Source organism: Lampetra planeri, chromosome 10 (genome assembly GCF_965212315.1).
Source record: "Lampetra planeri chromosome 10, kcLamPlan1.2.h2, whole genome shotgun sequence".
In the NCBI taxonomy this organism is placed as follows: Eukaryota; Metazoa; Chordata; class Hyperoartia; order Petromyzontiformes; family Petromyzontidae; genus Lampetra; species Lampetra planeri.
The window spans coordinates 12,677,843-12,703,497 of record NC_136116.1 but is presented as its reverse complement, the minus strand read 5'-3'; the positions used below and the strand labels follow the sequence as shown (position 1 = coordinate 12,703,497).

The 25,655-nt window shown below is 39.8% G+C and overlaps 1 protein-coding gene across 2 annotated transcripts in view; it reads right to left on the bottom strand.

The window, feature by feature from the left end:
- Nucleotides 1–2,136: 2,136 nt before the first annotated feature.
- LOC144721045 (activin receptor type-2B-like) overlaps nt 2,137–25,655 on the bottom strand; it is a 44,749-nt gene continuing 21,230 nt past the window's right edge. For both annotated transcript variants that reach the window (XM_078598349.1, XM_078598351.1), the window contains exons 5-11: nt 22,298–22,441; nt 21,399–21,542; nt 17,122–17,270; nt 15,055–15,169; nt 13,509–13,647; nt 10,104–10,234; nt 2,137–8,806 (exon numbers count right to left, since the gene is read on the bottom strand). In XM_078598349.1, the coding sequence (XP_078454475.1) occupies nt 8,561–8,806; nt 10,104–10,234; nt 13,509–13,647; nt 15,055–15,169; nt 17,122–17,270; nt 21,399–21,542; nt 22,298–22,441 (1,068 nt within the window). In that variant the 3' untranslated portion in view covers nt 2,137–8,560. The remainder of the gene's footprint in view (nt 8,807–10,103; nt 10,235–13,508; nt 13,648–15,054; nt 15,170–17,121; nt 17,271–21,398; nt 21,543–22,297; nt 22,442–25,655) is intronic.

The following is a 25,655-nucleotide window of genomic DNA, read 5'->3' as shown; positions in this document are numbered from 1 at the left end:
ATTCATGAAGCCATCCATATATACAGACATAGACACAATTTCAACTGAGAAGATGGGTACAAACTCAGCAATCACTGGAAGGATGTTATCAACCAGTTTAACTCATAACTGGCTGTAATGTTTCCATTTTAGACCTGGCCTCCCATTATTGGTAGAAGCCCACCACCAGCACCATCACTACCAACAACTCCCATCACCTCCAGCAGCAACTTCCCTTACATTAACAATGGCTACCCCACTCATGCTGCTTACACTTGGGCTATGCCTATTTTTAAACCTTTATAATCAGTTTGCCTTTAGAGGCTAACCCCCTTTTCCTGATGACGACCGCTTGTGTTCAGATCGAAAGGTCGTAATTTTTTGTTATTTTCTTTGAACCTATCTATGTGACTTTACCGAAAGACCCAAAGAATATAAATTCCTGCAGTCACGAAAGCTTTAGGTCAAGATTGAAATCCACATCGATGCTCCCCGCCTTAACTAACCCGCACGGACCAGCGTGTGTGGTGGGGGGGGGGAAGTATGGTCAACACAAGAGCGAGGCCTTGATCCAGCAGTGGATTGATACACGGGCTGTAGACATACATGAGTATTGTGTTAATCTAAGTAGCTGATGCGTTTATACAGCAGTACAGTGTTTAGAATCCCAAGACCAAATAATATCCGCTTCTCCAATTCCATAAATGGAAGGAGACAAACTTAGCTCTGGTGACGAATGACACATTCTGGCAACAATGAAATGATGTCATGTCCAAGCGTGTGGGATTTCACAGTGCCACTCATCAAGTTCCACATGTACATGCTTGTTGGAGATACTGTACAGTGCCGAGTTTTTGTAAAAAGTCATGGCACATCATATATCGGCCTTTTCTTGGATGCAGTGCACAGCACTCTTCGATAACGCGCCAAAAGTTTATAAATAAAAGTGCTAGATACTTTTGGAGTGATATCATTATGCGTCTGAGTGCGCATACTTCGCCTTGCCCATTTGGTTATAACTAATAGTTTAAAGGGCATTAATATTTATGCATTCGCAGTGATGATTACTTCACGGGAGGTGTATGAGATAAGGTGGCACATGTTATACACATCTAAATTCCACTGGATACTGCATCATATTTTATTTGGAGAATGGATCTATGTTTACACGCCTCTAATGCTGTATTTATCCTGGATAGAAGTGTGTGGTAGTGTTATTACAATATGCGTGGAAAATATAAGTGGTTTACATGGCTTGAATACTGTGCAGACGTTCATTCAAAGGTTTAAATGTGCATACAATGGAGGACTGTACTGCACCACGAGGATTTCAATACTTGCCAATGTAAAATAAAGCTGACTCAATCCTGCTCAACAGTAGAAGACGGCAAAGAGCCAATCCGTGGCTGGAAAAACACTTGGCACACAGCGATGACGTCCCCGTTGGAGTGGAACTTCCGCGAGTCATCTTTTCAGATAAGATGATGTTGAATCAGGACCAAAAAAAACAATATTAATATTTTTCGTTGAAAAAATCCCAATTTTTTTGGAAAAGCTAGAGATTTATAATTTGGAACTTTTAATAATGTTAAATTGACGGTTAATAAAACATGGCAGCAATGTTTAAACTATTTAAAACAATGTTTCAAAACCACTTAAAAAATCCTGGATCAATAAATGAACAACTGTCCTCAACTGTCTCAAAAGCCCTTTCATGCTATAATTAAATTTCCACCACAACTTACACATTGATTCACCAAAACTCAAAGTAGAGGTCACCTGAGTTCTTCAATCTTAACACATTTATTTGGGAGGACAATATACCGATAAAACATTCAACACGCTCAAAATTATACATTGATAGATTTACACGTGCACCCACCTCTGTGGACTTTGAGTCTGGGGTCATAGGTATCCCCCAATGGCATGCTACTTGGAATTTAGTGACGTTGGTTATGTTTGGGTTGCCTCAATTTTGTGAAGGTGAGTTGAACTGTGCTTGTGTTCGTTTATACTGATCAGCTTTCAAAAATGTTTCTCAAAGCATTTATCTTGGCTTTGTGTTAGCGCCCGATTATGGTTCTGATGCATATTTTGTTGTATTAAGTGTGTTCATTGATTGAGATAAATAATCAACACATTAAGCCAGGAGAGTAATAAATGTCCGACATTCAACTTTACTAGTCACTTTAACAATAAACACAAATACATCATATTTACAAGTTCCAGAAATGTACAACGGCTTAACATTTGAAATGCAAAGAGAAGCAGGAGGCAACACATGTTTAAAATTACCACATGTAACCAAATTAACCCTTGGCCAGCCATACTGGGAGTTAAAGCAAATCTTAACAGAACATGAAAGCTGAAAACAAGAAAAAAAGCACAAATTCAGTAGTGTCATACTTGAGAACATTAACAAACACATGAGTTTGTCGATGTATATAAAATACAGCAAGGATATCAGAGGTACTCAATGTGGACATTCCTGCCATTGTAACTGCATACGGATGAGGTGGTTTCTTGGTATACGTCCTGCACGTTTCAACCCGTAAACCACTGTAAAAAATTGTATTACATATACATGATATACTATTCTGGTACACACAGCATGTATTCAGTGTCAACATGTTAAAAGTACCCGAAGTGTTGTGTTGCATGTGACTTGCTACCAACTAACTCACTTTCTCGAAGAAACAAAAACGGTTTCTGTTTTTAACCAAGTAAACGTAAACAACTATTCACAAGGCAAATTAATATGAACCCTTCGTCTCAAAGCGACAACACATGTCTGTTGTCTGGCTCTGAGCATAACCCGTTAAAGTCCTCTTGGTTTAATCACGAGATGGTCTTGTTACGAGGCGAGGAACAATCCCACCCCCCTCCACGGTTCAATTTAATGAACTGTAAAGAGTTGGGGATCATAATTAAATTCAAGAAATAATTTGGTAAATGCAGCACCTATACTGGCTGCGAGGGTCACGTGAACTAATTACAAGATATACTATTCGTATACAATAGATTCTTATTCGCACAATTCCAGTCACGTATAGTGAATATATGAACGCATTTGAAATGATTAATTATCGCTAAATTCCTATTTGTTACACTCGGGTTCCCAATAGCTGTTTTCCTTAAAACATATCAGTTATATGAATGAAAATAGAAAATTTTGTTTACGAAATAGTCCCTGTTGCCTACATGTTTTTAAGCTCATCAATTTAAAATAAAGCAGTGATAACTTCCTGTGATTAATTTTGATTGAATGAGCAAATGCACACGCACTACTATACTGCCCGAAAACAGCCAAATGTTAGAATTCTGCACAGGGCTCAAAGTGAAACACAGCCAGAATTAAGGTAACACAGCGTGTCAAGGCATACACTAGGGGTGCACACAACAAGCTGCTTGTTATTTAAAAATCAACGACACGACTGTTGTGCAGCCAGATTTAACACTACGATCGTCGATGTACTCCAATTTAGGTTAGTGTTAGAACCAAGCGGAAGCACGGGCACGAATTTCAATTTCTACAACCTCACACACGCATACGTGAAAATTAACTCTAGTTCAAACCCAGTGGGTGAAAGAGAGGCACGCCAACTTCACATTTCACTTCACTGGGAATATCGTGAAGGCATTAATATCATGGCACCATTGTAAATGTAACAACCTGAGGATTACAAAAATAAATCAAATACTGGTACCGTATGTAGTACATCAAAAGTGTCAAACTGCTCATGAGCTAAATCGATGTTGTATTGTATAGAACTTTGCCAGTGTTTTTTTTAGAAGATGTCTATTTGCATAGAACAAATTTACAATACAGCAGAATTAGCTTTATGATCAATGTTGCTTCATATAGCCAACATATTTACACACTATATGCCAGCAGGGACACAATGCACTTGAAAAAAAGAAACTCACTGGCAAATCATCTTCAGGCAGCCATTTGACAATCCTCACAAACAGTTAAAATACACATTGTTATAATACAGTACAGGCTATAATAAACCATTACACAGCTCATTAGCATTATATCTACACATTTGATCACATAGCGCTATGAATTTTAATTAACCAATGACCAAGCTAGATGGTTTACAAATTATATAGGTTTCCAATGTTGGTAACACAGTCTTGCAAATTATAGAATTTCTGTATGAAGGGGTATTTACAATGTATGTAAACAGATGTTTTCTTGTCAGCTGAAGAAAGTACAAAGTCCGGTATATACAAAAATGCAGTTTTAACACCTGAAACCTAAACGGCTATATGCACATTACTTTTTTTTACTACGGTGAGACGTGAACCATCGTTCCCCGCTCACTTCGCCTTCTGGCCATGGCATATATTTACAAATAAAGGAATGATGGGGGCAAGGCCACCAATGAAGACCCTACATAATCCCTACTCAATTCTGATCAGCAACAGCGCTTCATATGGATGACCTAAAAGGCATCGCAGGCGGGTGGGACAATTGTGATATCATGTAAGTCTACGCGTAGACACACACATTATACGTCGATACTCGTATGTAACTTCCAGCCGAATTGTCAGGTCCCGTAGCGTGCCCCACTAAGGCATCCGGTCTATTTTCGAAAAACGCGAAACTCAAAACGGGCATTGAACGTGTGTCCAAAGTGTGTGTACAATCGTATTGCTGCGGGCCAAAGTGACAGGACCCAGCAGTTTCTGAGGGTGGGGTGGGGGGGCATATTGTACAATCCTTCTGCTGAAAGACTGGCTGCCCTGCTGGAAGTGCAGGTTATATACCCCCCACATTTAGCACTGTCAACGGTATTTTTTTGGAAAGAGACCAACAACGAGGGGCCAATGGTTTTTTTCACGTCAATATATAAATAAGCTACGAGCAGGATAAAGGCCCTATTAAAATGTCGTCGACAGATGGCCGCTTGGTGGCTCAGAGGTTACAGAGCTCCAATAAATTCCTGGCAGGCACCCGTGATACATAATATAGGTTTTTGGATGAGATCGCGTAAATATATAAATGTGTTGTTAAAACCCACCACCACCCGACACAGCCAACGAGTAAGGGTTGTCACGTAAACAGAACGTGCCAATTTGTCCCTAGTGGTGGTGGGTTTAACGACGCATTTATAGATTTACACGATCTAACCCAAAAACCTATATTATGGATATTGGTCGCGAAAGCCTACGTGTTAAACAGGCACCAGTGAATAAACCAAGTTCTTGAGTGACGCAAGTGGACGGACTCAAACACCAATGACTGAACAGACCGAGAAAAACAACCCACCATGTTCATTTTGGTTTTTCACTTAATTTGGAAAAAAAAATTGCTCTGCCAATTAAATATCGGTTCGGCTGTTATGCAATAATCTCATTTGAGAAACGATATAGGAAAGCGCAGTAAAGGCTAAAGAGGCCAGTGGAAGGACTTTCAGAAGTTCTGTGAAAGTTTTGTCAAGCAGGCCATTTTCCAACATGTGGCGGTGCAAGCTCTGTGAAGTTCCCAAATGGATGTCTCAGTATTTAATACCGATAGCACACTGTAATTTTAATTCCCAGAAATATATCTTTAAAAAGCAAAACAAACTATTTCATGTGATTGATGAACATGCTGGGGTGCAATTTTGCCCTGAACCTTACATATCTAATGTAAAGGATAAAGGGACATTTTAATTCATGCGCAAGTCTTTAAAATGCGCAGTTGGCAAAACTCGTAATGCTAGCAGATATCCTACTTACCTAAGATGCACATCTTAACGCTTTTAAAAATGTATTTTAAAATGACACTGCTTTAAAAAAATAAACAGCCACAAGTACCACTACATCTCTTTCCAATTGCAATGGACTGCAATATTTTAGTTTTTGTTCAGCACCATTGCAATATGGCTTGCCATGTTGCGGCACTATAGGAATTGTCTTTATTATTGTTAAATGTAAAGCAAGGGCAACTACCAACAAGGTAAGTGCCTTTAGCAATGAACTACAAATGAGATGGGGTGGTGCATTAGCATCGCTGCCTATGAACAGCGAACTCACTTTCTGGGATTGCGGCAGCAGATCTGGCATTTCTAATGTATCTAACGTAAAACTGCACATTTTCAGGAGAATTCACCGTTTCAAAATCTAAAAAAACCATTGGCCCATAAATGTCGTCCTTCCCGCTGAAAGAAGTCCTGAGGTACAGTTGGTTGATGAAAGGATGGGGAGGAGTGATATGACGTGCAACTTTTACACTTCACAGCATGCTTCCACACTAACCCATCTGACGGCAGCGAGTGATAAAAACGTTATCTTGCGCAGTTATTATGGCTCTTCACTCGGCGCTGACAGCTACATTTTGGCATAGGGTTCAGGTGCACAGAAAACAGGTTTGAGTGTTTCTTGCGTTGAAAGTTCCTCTTGTTGAAATCTATTGCATAAGTGTCCATGTTAGACCTTTTTGTAAAAAAAAATGTATTTTCCATTGTGATTGGATTTTGCAGATACATAAAAAAACATCACAAAAGATTCATCGTTGGTTTAAAAAACAAAGTAGTTGATTTTTTTTCTGAGCACCACCGCAAGCCTAGTCTTCAGAATACTAACAGGAAATTGCGTCGGGTGAGCAGTTGAAGTTGCCGAGTTTGCACAGGCATCATATTTCAAATACAAATCTAACGTACAGCCTTCAAAAATCAGATCTTTTCTACAAACTAATTTCGCAAAAAAAACAAATCCCGACAACACCATCAAACTGGCATCCAGTTCAATAATTGGTATAAAGTTATGATTATCCAAAGATGGTAGTTTGTCTTCTTAAACTGAAAATTTAACGTGGAACTCATTTAAATGATCCAACAACGGTGCTTAATGTTAATTTCTTAAAGCAACGTTTTGTCCTGGATGTTATGTCAGTCTATGCCACTGTAGCTTTGGTCTGACGCAAACCCGTAATGGTTGCAGACACAAGTGACGCTCCCCCCTCTAAGAAGGAAGTCAGTAGGTACACATCTCACGCCCCTCGATTCGCCATTGAGGCCTTCAACGATTGCCCTGTTAAGCGTTGCTGCCACGGTTCCTTCTTCAGTGGCAGTGTTAAGTGGCACGCAGGTCATCAACAACCCTTTAATGTCCCTTGTGTCTCTTTAAGGTGACCATCATGAGCCATCGTCTCTGAATCTTCCTCGCATGCACTCTCGCCTATAATCTCATTATGTATAACCAATAGATGTTAAACTAAGAGAACAGCAACGATTGTTCCACCTACGTCACCACGACTGTCAATATCGGTGATGTGCGTGGTAAAATGTCAGCCTATGAAGTTCATTCTTGAGGGAATACCAACAGCTCTCATTGCCCATGCACACACAAAGAAACTAAACTAATAAAAAAAATCCTACTGTAAATACTGATACTGTCGAAGTTTTTTAATCATTATAATTTTAAACTATTTAATTCTGAATAATGCAGAATTCCATGTAATTAACACATGTTTCATAACAGTAGCTTTGGGATTGAATATTTAACTCCAAGGAAAATATGTTTCTGAATGGATCTTTTTTTGGGCTACAAATGATCACATGCTATTCAGCAGAGTATTTTGAATGGGAGACTTAACACAGGCGGCTCTGGTGTTAATTTTACTCTTAACGCAATCTTTTGATTGGTATTACAACACAAGCATGTACTATCCGATTTTATAAACTCTTGGGAAATAGTCAATTGAAAAGCAATATAATATTTTATCCTACTGTTCTGTACTGTATTTATCAACTATATGTTAAATCTGACCCAAGGCATATAATTTTTGCAGTGTCTTGTTTGTTCAAGGTTTGAACCCAGTAATGCGGACTTATTATCCCATCTTCACACATGAGCCTCCCCAATAAACTTAACCATTCGTCCTTCCTTTGTAACTGAATCCCATTACATTCTACTCCTTAAGAGTAAAAAACAAAACAGTCGAATCCATGAAGAAAAAGTATTAAGTCTTCAAAAAAGAGATGCAACAAAAACTAAAATTTGGCAAATTTCCATCAACTACCATCTTTTACACTTATGTCAGTTTGAAAGTAAAAATTCACAGTTGTTTATTGATCAGTGTCCGTGGCAATGGCCAAGGTTACTCGTGATATTCCAGCAGTGCCAATGTTAATGCAGGGTGGTGATGTAGATGCTGTCATCTTTAATGAGGGTTCAGGTCTCCCTGCTGCCATCCTTCTTCATCCGTTCAGATATGACTTCATTCACAAACGAATCTCCAAGCACAGCACCTCCATTGTGGCCAGCGAGGTAATGGTCTCTGTGACGAACATCTTTTGACTCTGTTAATGGCGAGGATCCTCAGTGTTATTGTTGTCCACGGTGTTAGCACGACTAAGGGCTTCGCTGTCTCTCGTAGTGTTTGGTACTGTGGGTCAGCTCTGCCTCCACTGCGAAGACACTTGCAGCAGGTGGCCACAGTTCTGCCGCTGCTATTAGTATTCACACCATCACTGCTACCACTACTTGCTGCCTCCGGGTTTCTCCCTAACGCAGGAGCACAATAGTTCAGGATCTCTGCACTTTGTTTTGCTCTCACTTCCCCTTACGGGGAGCAACTAAAGTCGTTTCACAAGGCACAAGTCTCTGTGTCGTGCGCTTCTCCGGCGGCCAATGAGGAAATGGCCACGATCACCGTAGTGTTCTCTCCAAAGGAAGTTCCGTTGCCGCCAGGGTTACTGCTGCCGTTGCTGTTGCCACTATAACACATCTTGCGCATCAGCTGAACCCTCTCTTCCACGCAGCCGGCGGAGAGGCGGGCCTCAGCCTCGTGGTCCCAGCACTCTTCGATGGTCTCACATAGCAGTGCCAAGCCCTGGGGACAGAAAAATTATTATTTAGTGCATTTCATATTTGCGCTATTCTTAACGGCACAATGTTTCACAGAAATAATTTGCAGTAGTTAGACAGGAAGGGAGCAATATTTATGTTTAATCAAAATTTAGACATTTGTAGGTAATTTCCCAAGTATGTCAGATTTGTATTATGATGCCGGCAAAGAATGCGCTACTCTTTTAGAATGGCCTACTCCCGCAGTAACTTTATCGTCCACTGTGAAGCAGACGGAGCATATTTTACAGTTAATACCACCTGCAGTCATCACCAGGCTGGCCTGTCGGTTTCAAACTGTGAACTTTTTTCAGAAAGTAGCTCATGCATTTCCCGCTGGCCAATGTCACCACCCTAAAAAAAACATAGCAGTGTGATGACGTTCTCACCCGTCCCTACTGGACATCTGTGAAATAGAGCTTTGTAGCTCATCAGATTCCTCCTGTATTAATATTCTGATCCTGATGACAGCCTATGTGCTCACATACCCCATGATACCTTCATTACATTTAGACAGCAAGAACTCATCTCTAACCACAAACATTCTTGAATCCAAATTTCGATTTAAAGCTTTCGTGCCTGAAGACGGCTGCTTGCGTTGTGGCCGAAACGTCGTGAGAATTGTTTTATGTTTTATTTTTATTATTTTATTACTTCCCTTCTACGTGACTTTACCGAAAAAACCATGAAGATTCATGAATCCAACCCGGATTTCCCACAGTGTCCACAATTAAGAGTGACTAATAAACTTATATGTGGATTGCACAGAAGAAAAAATAAACAGCATGAATTAGCGTGTACATGTATAAATAAACTATCACAACTCAGTGGCACTGAAGTCAGAGCACTCGATTCACACTGAAGATTTTGACACCAAAAGGAGGGAACATCCTGCCATGTTATCCGCCGGAGAGATGGAGCAATGAGATCAGCTTGTGCAGGAGCTCGGTGGATTGTTGAATCACAGGACTAAGAGAGATCGTGGCAGCTTGGACAGGCCCAACAGTGGATATATAATATCATTGCTGATGATGACAACTCAATGCCACCCACAGAGATGAGCACGACCACACTGATTGTTTCCATAAGGCAGCACTCCGAGTTAAGAACCACTGTTCCTGACGAGGCAGTGAATTATCAGTTTATTTTTAATACCAAAATTACCAAGGAGAGAAATAGCCAAACATCCTAGCAGTAATTAAAAAAAATTAGTCTCAAGACAAAGCCGAGAGCTTTGCTAGTAACTCGAGCAGTATTGCTTTTATAATTATTAACGAGCTTACGGCATTTTTCCTCCAGCAGGGCTTGAGGGCGGGCCGAATGCGCTTCTGCACCACCAGCTCCTGGATCTCGTCGAGTGAGGCGTGGCGACCCAGCTCCTCCTCAAACGGCAGCGTGTAATCGCCCACAGGACCTGGGGAAGAGCCACACGAGGTCCACGGCATCAGTGCCTACAAACTGCCCAGAGCATTTATGGACTGCAACAATGGCTAGAGGGTGCTTGAGCAGCACGGAGAACAACACAGTAGGGCTGGTGTAGGTGTGCGACATAACGCTAAGTGCTCTTCCACTTCAGAGTGAAGGGCTTGCATATCAAATGTATTGAGTAAACTGGGATAGTCCATGGTTCATCTGATCAGGGACACACTTTGAGATGTAAATTTATCATCGAAAATTCGGAGCTGCATCACTGAAGAACCTATTAATGACTCGTCAGCATTCTCACCACTGATCCAGTTTACTCTTGTCAACACTCAAACCTTTTGGCCATTTTATCAGAGAACTAAAAGAGCGTCATCTTCTGTACCCTGTAATATTACAGTATTTATTATTCTCTAAAATTGGACAGTGTCCTGATGCCAGAGTCCCCAATGTTAATAGTATGAACATAAATGATGACCCCTATATCGCACAGCACTGCATATGCGTGCACATGAGACTCTGCATCTCACCTGTTTAAAAATTAAGCAAATTACCGACTGATTGATTGAATACACTATGACGGCGCAATATGTTGGGAGACCTCGCTACCCATAACTGCACTGCTGTGCTGTTTGTGCACGCGGCTAAATAACAGAAACCACAGCAGGCCAGTGGGGACAGTTTATCAGCGAGTCACCTGTGGAGGGCACTATTACCACACGCACACACAAGGTCAGTTTACAGTAGCCCCGTGGCACTCGACTTCTGTAGTTCCTTTTGGCGGTATTTAGTTTGTCGTCTTTTCCCCGCACCTCCGATTAGCATGGCTGGCTACGTACGGTGCAAAAGAAGTTCAACATATATACAACATGTACACTGTCAAGGAAAAAAGCTGAAAAGCGGTGAGCCTTTAAGCAGCTTGAACACATTTAGGAATTTAAAAGGATCAACCCATGCCTCGGTATAACAGTATTGACAACCGTATTTAATTAATCCCATTGAAACAACCTAGGTATACAATTTAACATAAGCTGGATACATATCTAGAAGCAGATGATCTAAACTACAATGTTGATTATGAACACAATGCTAGATATTGTACGATATAAATGAATAACGACGTGTGAAATTATTTGATCATTCAAATCTATATTAAATGCAAACTAAAACAAAGGAATATTGTTCAACGTTTCCACATATTTACTTGACAAATTGAATTGTAATGTGACCACTAATCTGTCAGCAGTGCGCTAAACGCCTTGGCTTCAGAAATACATTTTGCTACGGACCGCAACAAGGCGTACGTAGTTGATCTGTCAACGCCAAACCAAAAACCATGGCAGGCTTTTAAACAAACTTGTTGCAATATTTTTGCCGAGCTCCACCGCATTTTAAACTCGGGCAGAACACCAAATAACCAAACTCATTGGGACAGCAATGCCTCTTTTGATATATTTTCCCAGGCCACTACTGGGCTGGTTTATAACATAGGCTGTTTAACATGGCGTGATCCTTTGGCTCAGGAATTGGCATATGCCGTCAGTGACACCAGTGTGGTGCTTCGTGTGCTGCGTTCTGGGTGGCAAGCACATGGCAAATGGGTTTGTGGACCAACTCTGTGGATTTGGAATGCCATCTTCTCATTATATTCTTGGGTTTTTTCGGTAAAGTCACGTAGGTAAAAAATTAAAATTAATAAAAGTAAAATTAAATACCGAAAATTAAATAAAAATCACGATGTTTCGGAGGCAACACAAGCTTCCGTCTTCAGGTGGAACCGTTACAGCACGCTTGCTGTATCAAGTAAGTTATTTTATTTTACTTTTATCAATTTTAATTTTTTACCTACGTGACTTTACCGAAAAAACATAAGAATATGAATCCTTGCAGTCACGAAAGCTTCAAATCTATCTTCTCATTATGTCTGGGTGGTATTCTATAGGTGTTCGAGTATCTGCCGTTGCATATTAATTAGAAAAAAAAGAACGGAGTAACATCTTAATGCAGAACCCTTTTAAAAAGCCGAGGCTCAGCTAAGATTTCCCTAATAGATATCATTGCCAGATACACAAAAAAAACTACTGTATTTTACAAGAGCCAGTCATCGTTCAAGCACAAATACATATATTTTCAACAATGATATCTTAATTGTACTTATCCATCATGAAATAAATAAACATCCTTTTGACACTAACAAACCAGCAGGCCATCACATATCAATGGTCACCAGAAGGTACTCCTAACTTAGTCACCTCAATGGATTTTCTTGCACGTGTTGTGTGTGCGTTTGAACGTGTCTCTCTTTACCGTGCATGTGGGTAGCCTTAGCCTAACTGCGACACAATTCCAACCATTAATTCCAACCGCACGTATACTATTCCTGGCAAAGCACACCATTTTAAATTCTTACTACAACCTTGCTCACTGTAACTAAAACGTGATCTTAGCTGCAAGTTAGTATCTATTTTAGGTGTGTTCATGTGAGCAATAGGGATGCCAATGCCGCTCTAAGTGTTAATGGTGAGTTTTGCCAGCTGAAATAGGCACTCACTAACGGTTTAAAAATACATAACAAGCAAAATAAAAACGAGAATTTGTTTTCATTATGGACTGCCCATTTCAAGAAATATTATGACAGTGAGAGTATATATACGTGAAGTCTCAAGAGGATGGGTGTGGCATTGTAAATGCAACATTAATTACGTGAATAGAGTGGGTGAGGTGCATCTAGAGGTTATAGGCGTTTATTATTTTTGTTTAATCTTTATTTAGCCAGGATATACCCTTCAGATTCACATTTAAATTTCAACAGGGTTCAGGCTATATGGCAGCAGCGCATCAATTATACTTAACATTTGCAGAAAAAAATCACCAGACAGAACCAATCCAAAATAAATAAAAAACCTAAACACACTGCTTTATACATGATCAAATAAAGAACATTTTTTTTTACTTTAAATAGAAATTAAATATTCACAAAAAGTTACATTAAGAGTAAAACATGTTTAACATTGTTAAGCTAAGGTAAGTGCATGGAGAGGCAGAGATGTTATCAATCCCTCCAGATCTTAGGAGTATTCATCAAGTAAATTATTACAGGTGTTTAGAAGGTTAACAAGAGCATGTTTCCACAAAAGGCGATTACGACATTTAAAGGAAGGCTGTCTAATGGGTGCTTTGCCTGTATTCTATTATACACGTGCACAAGCATACCTCTAAAAGCATTGGCACAACAGCTACTAGCGGAATGTGTGTGCGGTACATACCATCAACGGCCGTGCAGCGCGAGATGAGCTCCCACAGCACCAAGCCCAAGGCGTAGATGTCAATGCGGAGGAAGGCATCACGCTGGAAATGAATGGCTCCTTCGAGCACCTCTGGAGCCATGTACCTCATTGTGCCCACCTGCACATACGTGGCAAGACAAACAGGCATGGCGAGTGATGAATTTGAGGGCAAACACCACGATTTCTTTTTAACAAACGACAGCTAAGCAAGCAAACAAATACACAAAGCACATTCATAACCGAGAGCACAACGGCAATCCTTCAAATGCGGCTATCTTTGGCAAAAAACCCTCCTGTAAAGTATTTTAAAAGGACATTGCTTCACGATTGTTTTAGGAGCTTTGCATTTCCAAACACGGCATTTCACAAGGCATGCTTCTTATTTAATGAATAGCACATGAATAGCAAGACGGCAATCCCTTTAAACCCCAGTTATCTTCAATACAAGCTGTTGCATTGCACTTAAAGGGCACTTAAGCTATATATCACTTCCCTTTCTTTATTGGCTGAAACTTCCAGATTAGAGTTTCCATGATGCGCTATTATGTTCTGGCCATCACAAATGGATGTTACAGTACAGAGAGATAAAACTATACTTTGTAATTTAATGGAAGTGCTGAAAAAATAAGATAGTGCAGTCGCCTGCCACATTGGGTCTTCAGGGTGGTTATTTTAAATAGTTTCCCCCCCCCACATCAACAAGACCACACCCTGGATGTTAAATTCAACAAAAAGCAGTCAGGCTGATTGATGAGCTTGTACTCATCTTCTTGGTTCTTTCGGTAAAGTCACGTAGAAGGGAAATAATAAAATAATAAAAAATAACATTCTCACGACGTTTCGGCCACAACGCAAGCAGCCGTCCTCAGGTGAAGAACAGGTCTGTCGGAAAGACAGCATCTGAATGAGACGCTGACTCATTCAGATGCTGTCTTTCCGACAGACCTGTATACAATTCCGACAGACCTGTATACAATTCTCACGTCATGAGAATTGTGTATTTTATTATTTTATTATTTCCCTTCTACGTGACTTTACCGAAAGAACCAAGAAGATGAATCCCTGCAGTCACGAAAGCTTTACATCGAAAAGAGCTTGTACTCGTCAATTCAGTCCAGCCACTCGCTCATTGGCAGTCCTTTTCGCTCTTCTATCGCAACTACCATGGGTCACTGTTCCCGTGAACTTCAATCGTCGACTCATCCTCCTCCGATGTTGAAGACTCAGTCTACTGGACTTTTCTGTGTCATCCATACGGTGTTCAACCACTGCAAGCCAAAAACACCCCTCCTCTTTCTGCATCTTTCCTCACAGCACTCACCACCTTTGTGGAGTTTCCTCCCATGGTCTTGTTTCCAAGTTCTTATTACCTTGCTCGATTCCATAAACGGATTAACTTTTTCTATTGCACCTATATTAGTGCGGTGTGTTGCCGTCAGGTTGACATTTGACTCTGCTTTACCCTACGCTCTGCAAACCAGGATTCTAAAAGTGTATAAATATTCACGATTGCTTGGGTACACACCTGGCCATGGGTGTCGCCTGGTGGTTTTCCTGGCTCAAACCTCACAGCTAGGCCAAAATCGGCAATGCAGGCTGTCAGGTCGCTCTTAAGCAAAACATTCCGGCTCTTCATATCCCTGCCAATGAGAATGAAAAATGCACGTTGAAAGGCAGGCAGTGAAAACAAATGTTCGTAAACAACACACACACACTCAGTAATGAAAGGCGTTTATGCAAGAAAAACAGTGAAGGCGAGTCTACAATTAAATTTTAAAAGATTGCACAGAAATACATTAATGATGGAAATGAGATGTACTCAGCTCAACCAAATGCTAATCCAGTCTGCTGCTTAAAGCAACGTACGATTAAAGTGATGCAGACCTTCTGTATACACCGTTATAAAAATGTGTCTTCAACCCGATAAAAATCAACATCACCTTCATTTATATGAGCATCATTGCTACGTGAAACTTAATGCTTTAGTTTTCTGGTGAGGATGGAAGGTTAAGTGATAATGCTTACAGATATATTTCTAAGAAGATGAGTAGCTTTTAAGCAAGAACCAATCTGGTAATAAAAACAAAGTTTACAGCAGTGGGATTCAGTTTAATAGCAATAGGATTCTAGAAAAGGAAAAAAATACAAAACCCTGGCCTAATATGTAAGAATATATTCCTGCTATGTAAGCAGTAATTAAAGTTAGTAGGGTTGACACAAGGCACACTTTATCCAAGTGGGCCTCAGCAGGCTTTAAAGTACAGCCAATGCAGGCAGCAATAACAGCCTTTGCCATTTGCTAAAACAAACAGAAAACCCAAACAAACTGGGACTTGGGTCCATCTGGCTCCTTCCCCATGTCTACTCATTGAAGACTATTTAACCCCTTAAAAGGAAGCACACCATGAGCAATCTCATCTCTGCCACTCAACAAAAAAGCGTATTAAGAAAAAGTTAAAATCTGCATCGCTTGTTGAGATGCATGAAGATTTTTGCAAGGGTGAACAGTTACCTAAAGCACTTTGTTAAACTTATATTAATTAGCTGAAAAGTTATTTTCTACAATTACGTTAACTGAACATTAAAAAAAAAAAGAATTTGCATGACAACACCAGCACATGGCCTCCTCTTATGAGAAAGATTTTAATGTGCACGTTACAGGAGGGATTATATTCCAACAAACCCTCTATTGAAATTACAAGGTAGCACTGCTAGAAATCAGCTGCTAAAAAATGTAATGTATTTATGTGAATGCCTGTTGTATTATATTACTTATATATTTTTAATGATTATCATGATCATGCTTATAAGATAAATATAATGTAAACGTGTTAATTGGACACAATTTGCAATATTTAAAGGTTTACTTAAATGAAAAGTTGTTGCATTGATGTGATGAAAACATGTTTTGGAAGTGGCATTAAGAGACAAGACATCATGCAGAAAAGTCGGTCATTGTGTTTTAGGGCTGTAGTCCCATTTTTAATTTAACTTCAAACAATAAAGTATGTGACCAGCTCCAACAAGCAATGAAGCAGGACTGTCTGTAGCCCTGAGCCCACATTGCAAATTTTATATTATTCACATGACCACGATCAGTCACTGTGTATAGGATGGATCAGTGACGATTTCCCACAAAGTAGTGCTGACAAACCAATCCATCCCACATGTAAGCAAAAACGAGGCAAAACTTGTCTACCCTGACCTGTGGTGGCAATTCCACTTTCTGACATCTAAACAAAACCTCTATCATAGATATTGGTCACGAAAGCCTGCATGTTAAACTGAATGAGAGCAAGTCTCTTCATAGGACCACAATTTACATCTGGCAAAAGGGTACACATTTGATGCATCTTGGAGGTATGTGCTGAGATGAGTCCCCCGACCGTTAATTTGAATTCACAACCTTCCAAAGGCGAATTAAATGCTGCCAAGCAAAATGTATAACTTGAACCCCATTTGTCCGAGGTAAAGGCTTGTACATGCTGACACAGCCTGCTGAAACGTGATCAGGTGAAAAGCTTTGACAGCTTTTGAGACGTTGGCGACGACGTGCCAGCATTCGGATGCCACCGCTACAAGGCCGACCGACCTGTGCGCTATGGACGGCTTGAGGAGCTCTCCTTTGGGGCCCATGGCGTCCTCGTGAAGGTAGGCGAGCCCACGCGACATGGTCTCGGTGATCAAACACAGCTCCCTCCACGTGAGCACGTTCCCCTTGAGGTACTCCATGAGCGAGCCCTGCAAGAGAAGTCTCTTAGTCACCACCCCGTCTTTACCCTGTGTGACTTTTGGACATGGACACAAGGCATCTGCATTGTATGAGGGGTCATTGATAAGTCTCTAGCTTTACATTTACACTGTTTCTATGTTAATAATACTGTCATTTTATATAGTGCCATTCATGCTAATAGCATCCCATAATGCTGTACATTAAGGACCAAATCCCATATGAAGCTACTACCAAGCATTAGAAAACCCTACTACCAAGCTAAATACAACATGTATAAACAAATTAAGAAATGGTACCAAAACAAAAAGCACAAACAACAAATGTTATCGAAACAAATAAATTAGTCTATTAGGTCACATGTTAGACCAAGGACATTATTATCACCCCCTGACAAAAGTAAACTGTTTATACAATCTCTCATACACTCAGCTTCTCAAATGGCAATCATGCAACACATAAAAAAAAACAATGAGTACGATATAACCCAATTCAGTTCAGATGTAAGATTAACAAACAGGGAGATATCTACAGTTTGGGACAACTACATATGGCACACATATGCTCGCATTACAAAATGGGTCCTCGGAGTATACAGCCGACTATGTCAAAACACTTCAAAGGGCATGAAGGGCCATGTGCTATGAAGGGCCACTGCCTATAGGCAGTATTATTGACTAAAGTGAGGTTTTTGTAATTTGTGCACCACTGACAATGCAGTATCACCAAATATTCATGTTAATCTCGATACATTGGCCAGCTATTGCCAATCACCGTGAATCTCAGTGCACATTACAAAAGGTAATTGTGATGTAAAAAAACGCATTTGGACTTTTTTTGTAAACCACAGCGATGGTCAATCTTGTTGCGTAGCTCAGTAGAGCATTAATGAAAATTACACTACAATTATGTTGTTGAACATGTGAGTAAAGCATTGTTCGCCCCTTACTTTACTTCACATTGGATATTGGATTACATACTGTATCTGCCAACAACATCAAGCTGATTTTTTTTTCACTTGGCAGTGACTCTAATGGTTAAGTGAAATTCAAGGTCAAAGTCATTTGGCTCTAGCAGCTCCTTAATGGAATAATGTACGTTGGTAATGGAGTCGTGTGTTTAAGTCGGGCCCAAGCAGAATGCAAGGAATGCTTCATGGTGCAATTTTGTAGAGCCTGTTACTCGCCAAAATTAGCAGAAGAGAAACATACCACCTGGTGCAAAAACCCACATCAGTGGAGGATATAAATTAGCCTACTCAGAAGCCACAAAAAGCTACATATTATATTTCTGAACTCTGCAAGCAAGAATTAAAATAAATAATACACAACTCCTTAACCCGATGTCACCTGACGGCATGCTGCAAATGAGGACAAAGCCGCGCCAATTAACATTCCAAGTATGTGAAGGTCTATTAGTGAAGCTGATCTAATCTCCTAGTTAATTAATCACCTGATTTGTTGCGTAAGTGCTCATGAAACGAAGCAAAGGATGATGCTTAGCCAGCAAACTTAACAGGATGCATGAGTGCAGGCAAGAGGGTGGTGGTGCATGTGCGAGCTGTAGTGAAGCAGTAAAGAGTACATCAAAACGTTGTGCACATTATGAAACCGTCCTGCGGAGTGCCAACAAGCATTGGGAATATAAAATACACCGGTAATTTATTTTCAAATAAAGTGGTGAGCAGCCCTCTGGCCTTATAATATCCTATGTTCTTCATGTTCACATCTTCCAACATCTCCACAAAGGCCAAGGCTGCTGTTCATCTTTTCCTGTACAGTTACTTTAACTGGACAAGGATTTGACACAAAATTAGTCAAATATGTCCCTTTTGTGTTACACCTGCAATTATACTGATATTCTTAGGTTTTTTCGGTAAAGTCACGTAGGTAAAACATTAAAATTAATAAAAGTAAAATAAAATAAAAATCACGACGTTTCGGAGGCAACACAAGCATCCGTCTTCAGGTGGAACCGTCACAGCCACGACAGCTGTATCAAGCAAATGAGAGATTACAAGAGCTACCACTCCGTATATATAATGGTGTGGTAGCTCTTTTAATCTCTCATTTACTTGATACAGCTGTCGTGGCTGTGACGGTTCCACCTGAAGACGGAAGCTTGTGTTGCCTCCGAAACGTCGTGATTTTTATTTTATTTTTATTTTATTAATTTTAATTTTTTACCTATGTGACTTTACCGAAAAAAACCTAAGAATATGAATCCTTGCAGTCACGAAAGCTTCAAATCTAGAATTATACTGATGTAATGCTAAATAAATTAGGACCATAAGTAAAAACATATCGACAACATAAATACATGCATTCTGATGCACAAAACTTTAACCTGAACTTGTTTAATGTTAGGTGATGATCAAAAGCTGGGTGGAATAAATGCAACATACACCCAGGCTTAATTTAGACTGCTCTGTTCTTCACAAGTGGTTAAAACAATACCATTAATTTAAGTGATGTGGAAATATGTGGAATATAAAAAAAGACAATTACAAACAGTAACTTTAAATATTAACCAATGTGGCTCTTAACCAATGGAACACTGTCATACACTGCTATTACAGCCCTCGGGGTTTTAATCTAGCAAGGAAACAAAGGCCTTTTGATGTAAAGCGAATATGCCCAAGCTTATTCTCCACTAACAGTTAAAAGAAGCCATGTGAACCGCAACAGAAAGCCTTCGATTCCGACACTCGTATTACACTGCCAAGGGGAATCCGTTAATAAGATGTATTGCTACATTTCTATTCAAACATGTGCTACGAGTTAGACACACACAGAACTCATCCAACCCCTTGCCTTCTTGTGCATCTTGACTGAAGGGAAGATTTCTTTTCAAATTTAATTGGATACTGCCTCGTAGACTAAAGCAACACCATACCTCGATTTATGCAGAAAAAAAACTCCAAATGTCAAACCCATTGCAATATTGCACCGCACAAAAAAATGTGTAGTTTACGCACATATAAATTAATCATGTATTTATGCATTCTTTTTAAAATGACAGACATTAAAAAAAAATGTTATAATCACATTTTTTATGAGAACATTTTATAATAAGAACCAATTGCAAAAATGTTCGTTTGATATTAAGTGCAGTGACGCTAGAAGGAATCAATATAAGAAAATCAATCAGCTGCACAAATGTTTATGGCACATCAGTAATCCAAAATAAGCCACTTTGGCTTACCAATTAGACTAAATGGTTAGTCTCTTAAGATTACATTATCTTTGTTTATACCACTACAATATTCTTGTGTATATGAAGAGTGACGGAATATGAATTTTAATGGTTAGATGAAATATTTTATTTGTAAGGACATATTGAAGATATGTCCTTGTTCTAATCCTTCCTGATGACAAATACAAACTTACATAGCAGAGGTTGTACAAATCCAGTTGCTTTAATTACACGCAATAGATTTCAGTTTGAAACACACCAAATCTTGTGAAAAGTGATTACCTAATAGACATCATAATGCACAAAACAGATATTTGTGTGAAACATAAAACTTCAGAAGGTGAGCAAAATGCAATAAAAACTTTTACTTTTCTTGCCATAAACCCATGAACATCACAGTAAAAGCTAATAGCAAATAAATACCAGTTATATTTGTAGTAAATATAAATTACACTGCTGTACAAGGTCCAGCTCATGTACTCCCACCAGCAAGGTTGGTGGTGCTCGTGGGAATACCGCCAGGGGTGCAAACTATGGCCAATTCAGAGTTCAGATGGTCAGTGTACATCTTCTTCTTTTGCTTTTTTACCCACTTTTTTCTTTGTCCCCATTTGCTCATACTAAATTATGGCAAATAATACATTCCAAAGTCATCAGCTCAATTCACCACAAAGATCTTCTCCCTGTCCCTCCGGATGGAAAGGTCTCACCGTCCAGTGTTCCCTGCCCATTATTGGTGAAAACAATGAGTGGCAATTTGTGAAGTCAAGAAAAGTGGAGATACTGGCCAACCCAGTGAGAATGTTGAATGTATGATAATACATCAATGCCACAAATGGAGACAAAGGCCACCTAATTCCGTGTTTGACTACACCTCCAGTTTTTTGTCATATGAAGAAGGAAAAACTGTTAATTGTAAAACAGGTTGAAGTGCAACTCTGTACCTTCTCGTGGAAAGCTGTGATGATCCAATACTCCACGTCCAGCCCGCTGACTCGCTGCTCAGCGGCGATGAACTGAAGCAGGTTGTCGTGCTTGATCCCTGGCGAGCTGTAAATGTCAACCTCCTTTTCCCACGAGCGCAAGTCCTGTCACAAGCACACCCGCCAACATGGCATTTACGCTTAAAAGGGCTTCACTGCGTTATTTCTTTTTCGCACTGTACTGGACGACGGAAAAAAACCCAACATAAATGCAATTAATAAAATGTTATGACTAGTGTGACATTCAGTTTTAACAAGATTAGTTTTTTCTTTCTTCTAATTGGACAATGGTGAAGATTGGTTTTGTCAGAAATGTTCCTGGCCGCATAATATAAATAAAGGGAGTTTTGCTGGTGCGATCTAATGGATATACCTCCCTGCAGACAAAATACAATTTCAGCTTTAAATATAATTGATGATCATATGCTACACATATGGCCTACAAAATGAATAAAGTTTCACGATGAATGTAGAACGTTTTAAGTTACCTAACAACGTATAAGGCAAATGGTAACAACGGCATGAAAATAAGCGCCACATGCTTTAGTGTAATGACCAGGTAATGTTAAAACAAGAAACATGTTGCTAATTGTTATCCAAAATAAATCTACGATAAAAATGTTTGATTAATGAGAAAAAAAAACAGGCTTTTAACATCTGACAAATGTAACAGTAACTAATAATGGAAATTATGACATTATGAAGTGTCCGAAGTTGTTGCACAAGCCTATGCATTTTCAGTATTTATCACGTGCAAGGAAAAATACATGTATCCGAAAACCATTACAGAATTCAACTTATACTCTGAAGCCAGACAAATTAATGTGATGCGCATATCTTTGGAGTGCTATCTCGAACACCTTAGGAGTGAACACTTTGACGGCCACGTAGTCGCTGAAGAGCTGAGCCTTCCACACCGAGCCATAGCGCCCCACCGCCTTCACCTCCAGCAGCTGCACCGGCTTCAGTTCAGGGGGTGGCAGTGATGCCAGCCGCTGGGCCTCCTTTTTGCATTGAGAGCAGCAGCAGCAGAACAATAGAACAAGTAAGGAATGCTGCCCACACAACAGCACCGACGACTGTCCAAGTACACCTCGGTCAGTGTGGTCAGTTGTGCAAATGGTGCGAGAGTCACTCGAGGCCAAGGGTTAGCAACCCGTGGCTCCGGAGTTGCATGCAGCTCTTTATAAGGATCGCTTTGTGACGTTATTTATTAAGTACCACCGTCTCTCGTATTCACATGCATTGCGACTCTTTAAATATTGAGGTTTTTTTCCAAATTCGAAAACAAAGGCTCTTCTTCTTAAATTGGTTGCCGACACATACTCTCGGCAAAAGGGCCCTTCTCAGAGGCACAACCCATTTGCACACATTGGCCACATGTAAAAAAACAAGAGGTTGTGATGTGTATATATATATATTTTTTTGCATCTGCACATGCTATCCACCAACTCTGCTCAGCAGACATACACACTGGCAAAGAGAACAACTTGTTAGGCTATCAATTGCATTGACTAGAAAATGAAGTCAATGCTTCTAGAATACAGGACCAGAGTTGTTGGCCTTTCATGCTCTGAACAATGATGAAATATCACTGATTTTACAAATGAGCAAGCTTGGATTAAGTGGTTTCTACACCCAGTGTGACCAAGTACATTATTTTAATCAGAAACGCATGCACAGTAGCAGTGATGCGATTTAGAGGCAGTAATTACAATGAAAAGACCTAGACCCACGTCTGGCTAGCAATCAGTGCGGCATTCATGTTACTCCCTCATCACTGGTTTAAAATAGCTATGTTACTTGCTTGGATTACACCACAATTGAACATTGCACTGGAGTTGTGGGCCCTGTAAGCATAAACAAAAGTAATTTACAATGACATGCATACAAATTGGTTTACATGATTTGTATATTTTTTTATCAAGGTCACAAATGTGGTTTGTATGTTTTTTTCTAAAGCTGAAATTAGAACACCGAATTACATATGGTTATTACTAAATTAAACTGGAAAATTTTACTTCTGCAATTAGGACCAGTCATATCATCTAATGAGACCTCGAAAGACCGTAACTTTACACTAACTGCATTGTTACAAGCATCACTCTGTAAATTATTCATTGCAAAATATGAAGCTATGTCCAGACAGTCCACATGTAGTCACATATTCCACTAAATTGCTATCATGACCTATTTATTGCACTCAGTTTTACACGGCTGGACTTCATTAACCCAGTGTTATACGGTAATAGGAGAAACCGTTATAAACAGACCGAACGCTGTCCCCACTATGTCTGCATTAAAATACTCGTGTGACGCAATGTCCCAATGACTGCCTGGCAGTGTCAATAACTACAACCCATCTGTCACAATCTCCCAACAGCTGTTATTGTTATTGTGTCAGTTGTTAACTGTACATGCGTCTGGCTCTTTTGAATTTCATATACTAATAAAGCTGATTTGCTTCGTTACTTGGTACAATAACTGCAGATTGCTTTTCAAATCCCAACCAACACATTTTATCAATAAATATGAATGGTCCACTTTTTTATTTTGGCTAATTATGCTACATTAGGGGCACCGTGATGGCAAGATGTTAACGCCTTCGCCTGGCATGCAGAAGGTTGTGGGTTCTATTCCAACCCGACACCTGTAAATTTTGGAGTTTGCTTCTTCTACCAGTGGTCGTGTGGATTTTTCTCCGTGGATTGTTCTCCAGGTCTTCCCTCCATATTTAGAAACATGCATTTAGAGTATTTGGCTGCTATAACATTTCCACATAATAGGCCACTTTGTTGAGCTATCATTTGTGGCCAAGTCGTTTCTGAAAAAGAGCTTTATCGCTCAGTGGGCCTCACGTGTTAAAATAAAAAAATAGTTTTAGTTTAGTTTTACTACTTTTTAATTTGGATAGGCTTTTTTCTCCTTTCCATGTCTCCTACATGAGGTCATCATCTATTGGTCTGTGAGCTCCTGGAGGAGTTGTACACCGGGCAGGACCTCGCCAGGACTACAGACTGGGCCACATTATCATCGCGTGCCCGATATTGCACCTGATGTTGATGTCTGTGGTGATAAGGACATCAAGAACATTGCTTTACCCCGCTTAAAGGGATTTAACTCACACACTTGTAAGATACTCTCTGTGGGCTATATATGTGACCCATATATAGAGGATCAATCGTGATTACTGAGGTTAACAAATAATATTATTATTAAGACAGTCACAAAGCTCTGTGCTGCCACCCACTGCAATGTATAACAATTAAGATGGCAAATTCTTTGGACTGTTTTCCTCCAATAAACATTCACAGCTTTTATTCGGTCTCACAAAGTACCTGTAATACAACATGTAGAGCGCTTGACTAAATGCATATCTTTGCAAGGAAATGTACAACATTTTGCCCTTGATCAAATCACCTGGAATGCACCCAATCTTCACAGATCTCGGAAGCTAATCGAAGCTGAGCCTGGATAGTGCTTGGGCAGGTGGCCACCATGAAAAATAGGTTATCATAGAGCTGTGAAACTATGTAGTGGGCAATAGAGGGCAGTGCAGCAAAAGCAAATGTTGTACTCTACTTGTGATTCCACAAATATTCGTCCCACCTTCACCAACCCACACTGACCATAATGCTGTTTATGGTTAAATAACCTCAGTGACTTGCACAGGTGGAAAGGCCCTCATCCAGCATTGGAATGACAAAAGGATTGTATATGTGGACATACATACAAAATGTTCACGCATACGCGGATTATTCTTGAAAAACTCTGAAATGCCTAACGCTGCAAATGATTGGGGGCGATTTCTCAGATAGGAAGATAGCCGTTTTGTGTTTTTTTATATTTAAGAGGTGAATCTAAAAGGTCCTCAATTGCACAAACTGCATTGTTATACAGTTTAAAATGTCTCGAGGTTTCATTTTCTGCACGATACACTATAATTATGTAATCCACTAGAGGGCATCAAGTGTATTATAATGGGTCACAAAGGAGCCGAAAAAAGGTGGCCCATGCAGAATCTGTCACTTTCAACAGCATACTTGACTGAGCAACCGTATTTCACAGGGTTACAGTCCTACTTTCCAGAAAGAGAAATTACTACCGTGCCTGAGAATTAGACAAGCACCATACCATTATCAGCAGACATTATGAAAGTAACAATCCCACTAATTTAAGAGCCAGTGTTACCACTAATAATTTATTTTTGGGCTAGGT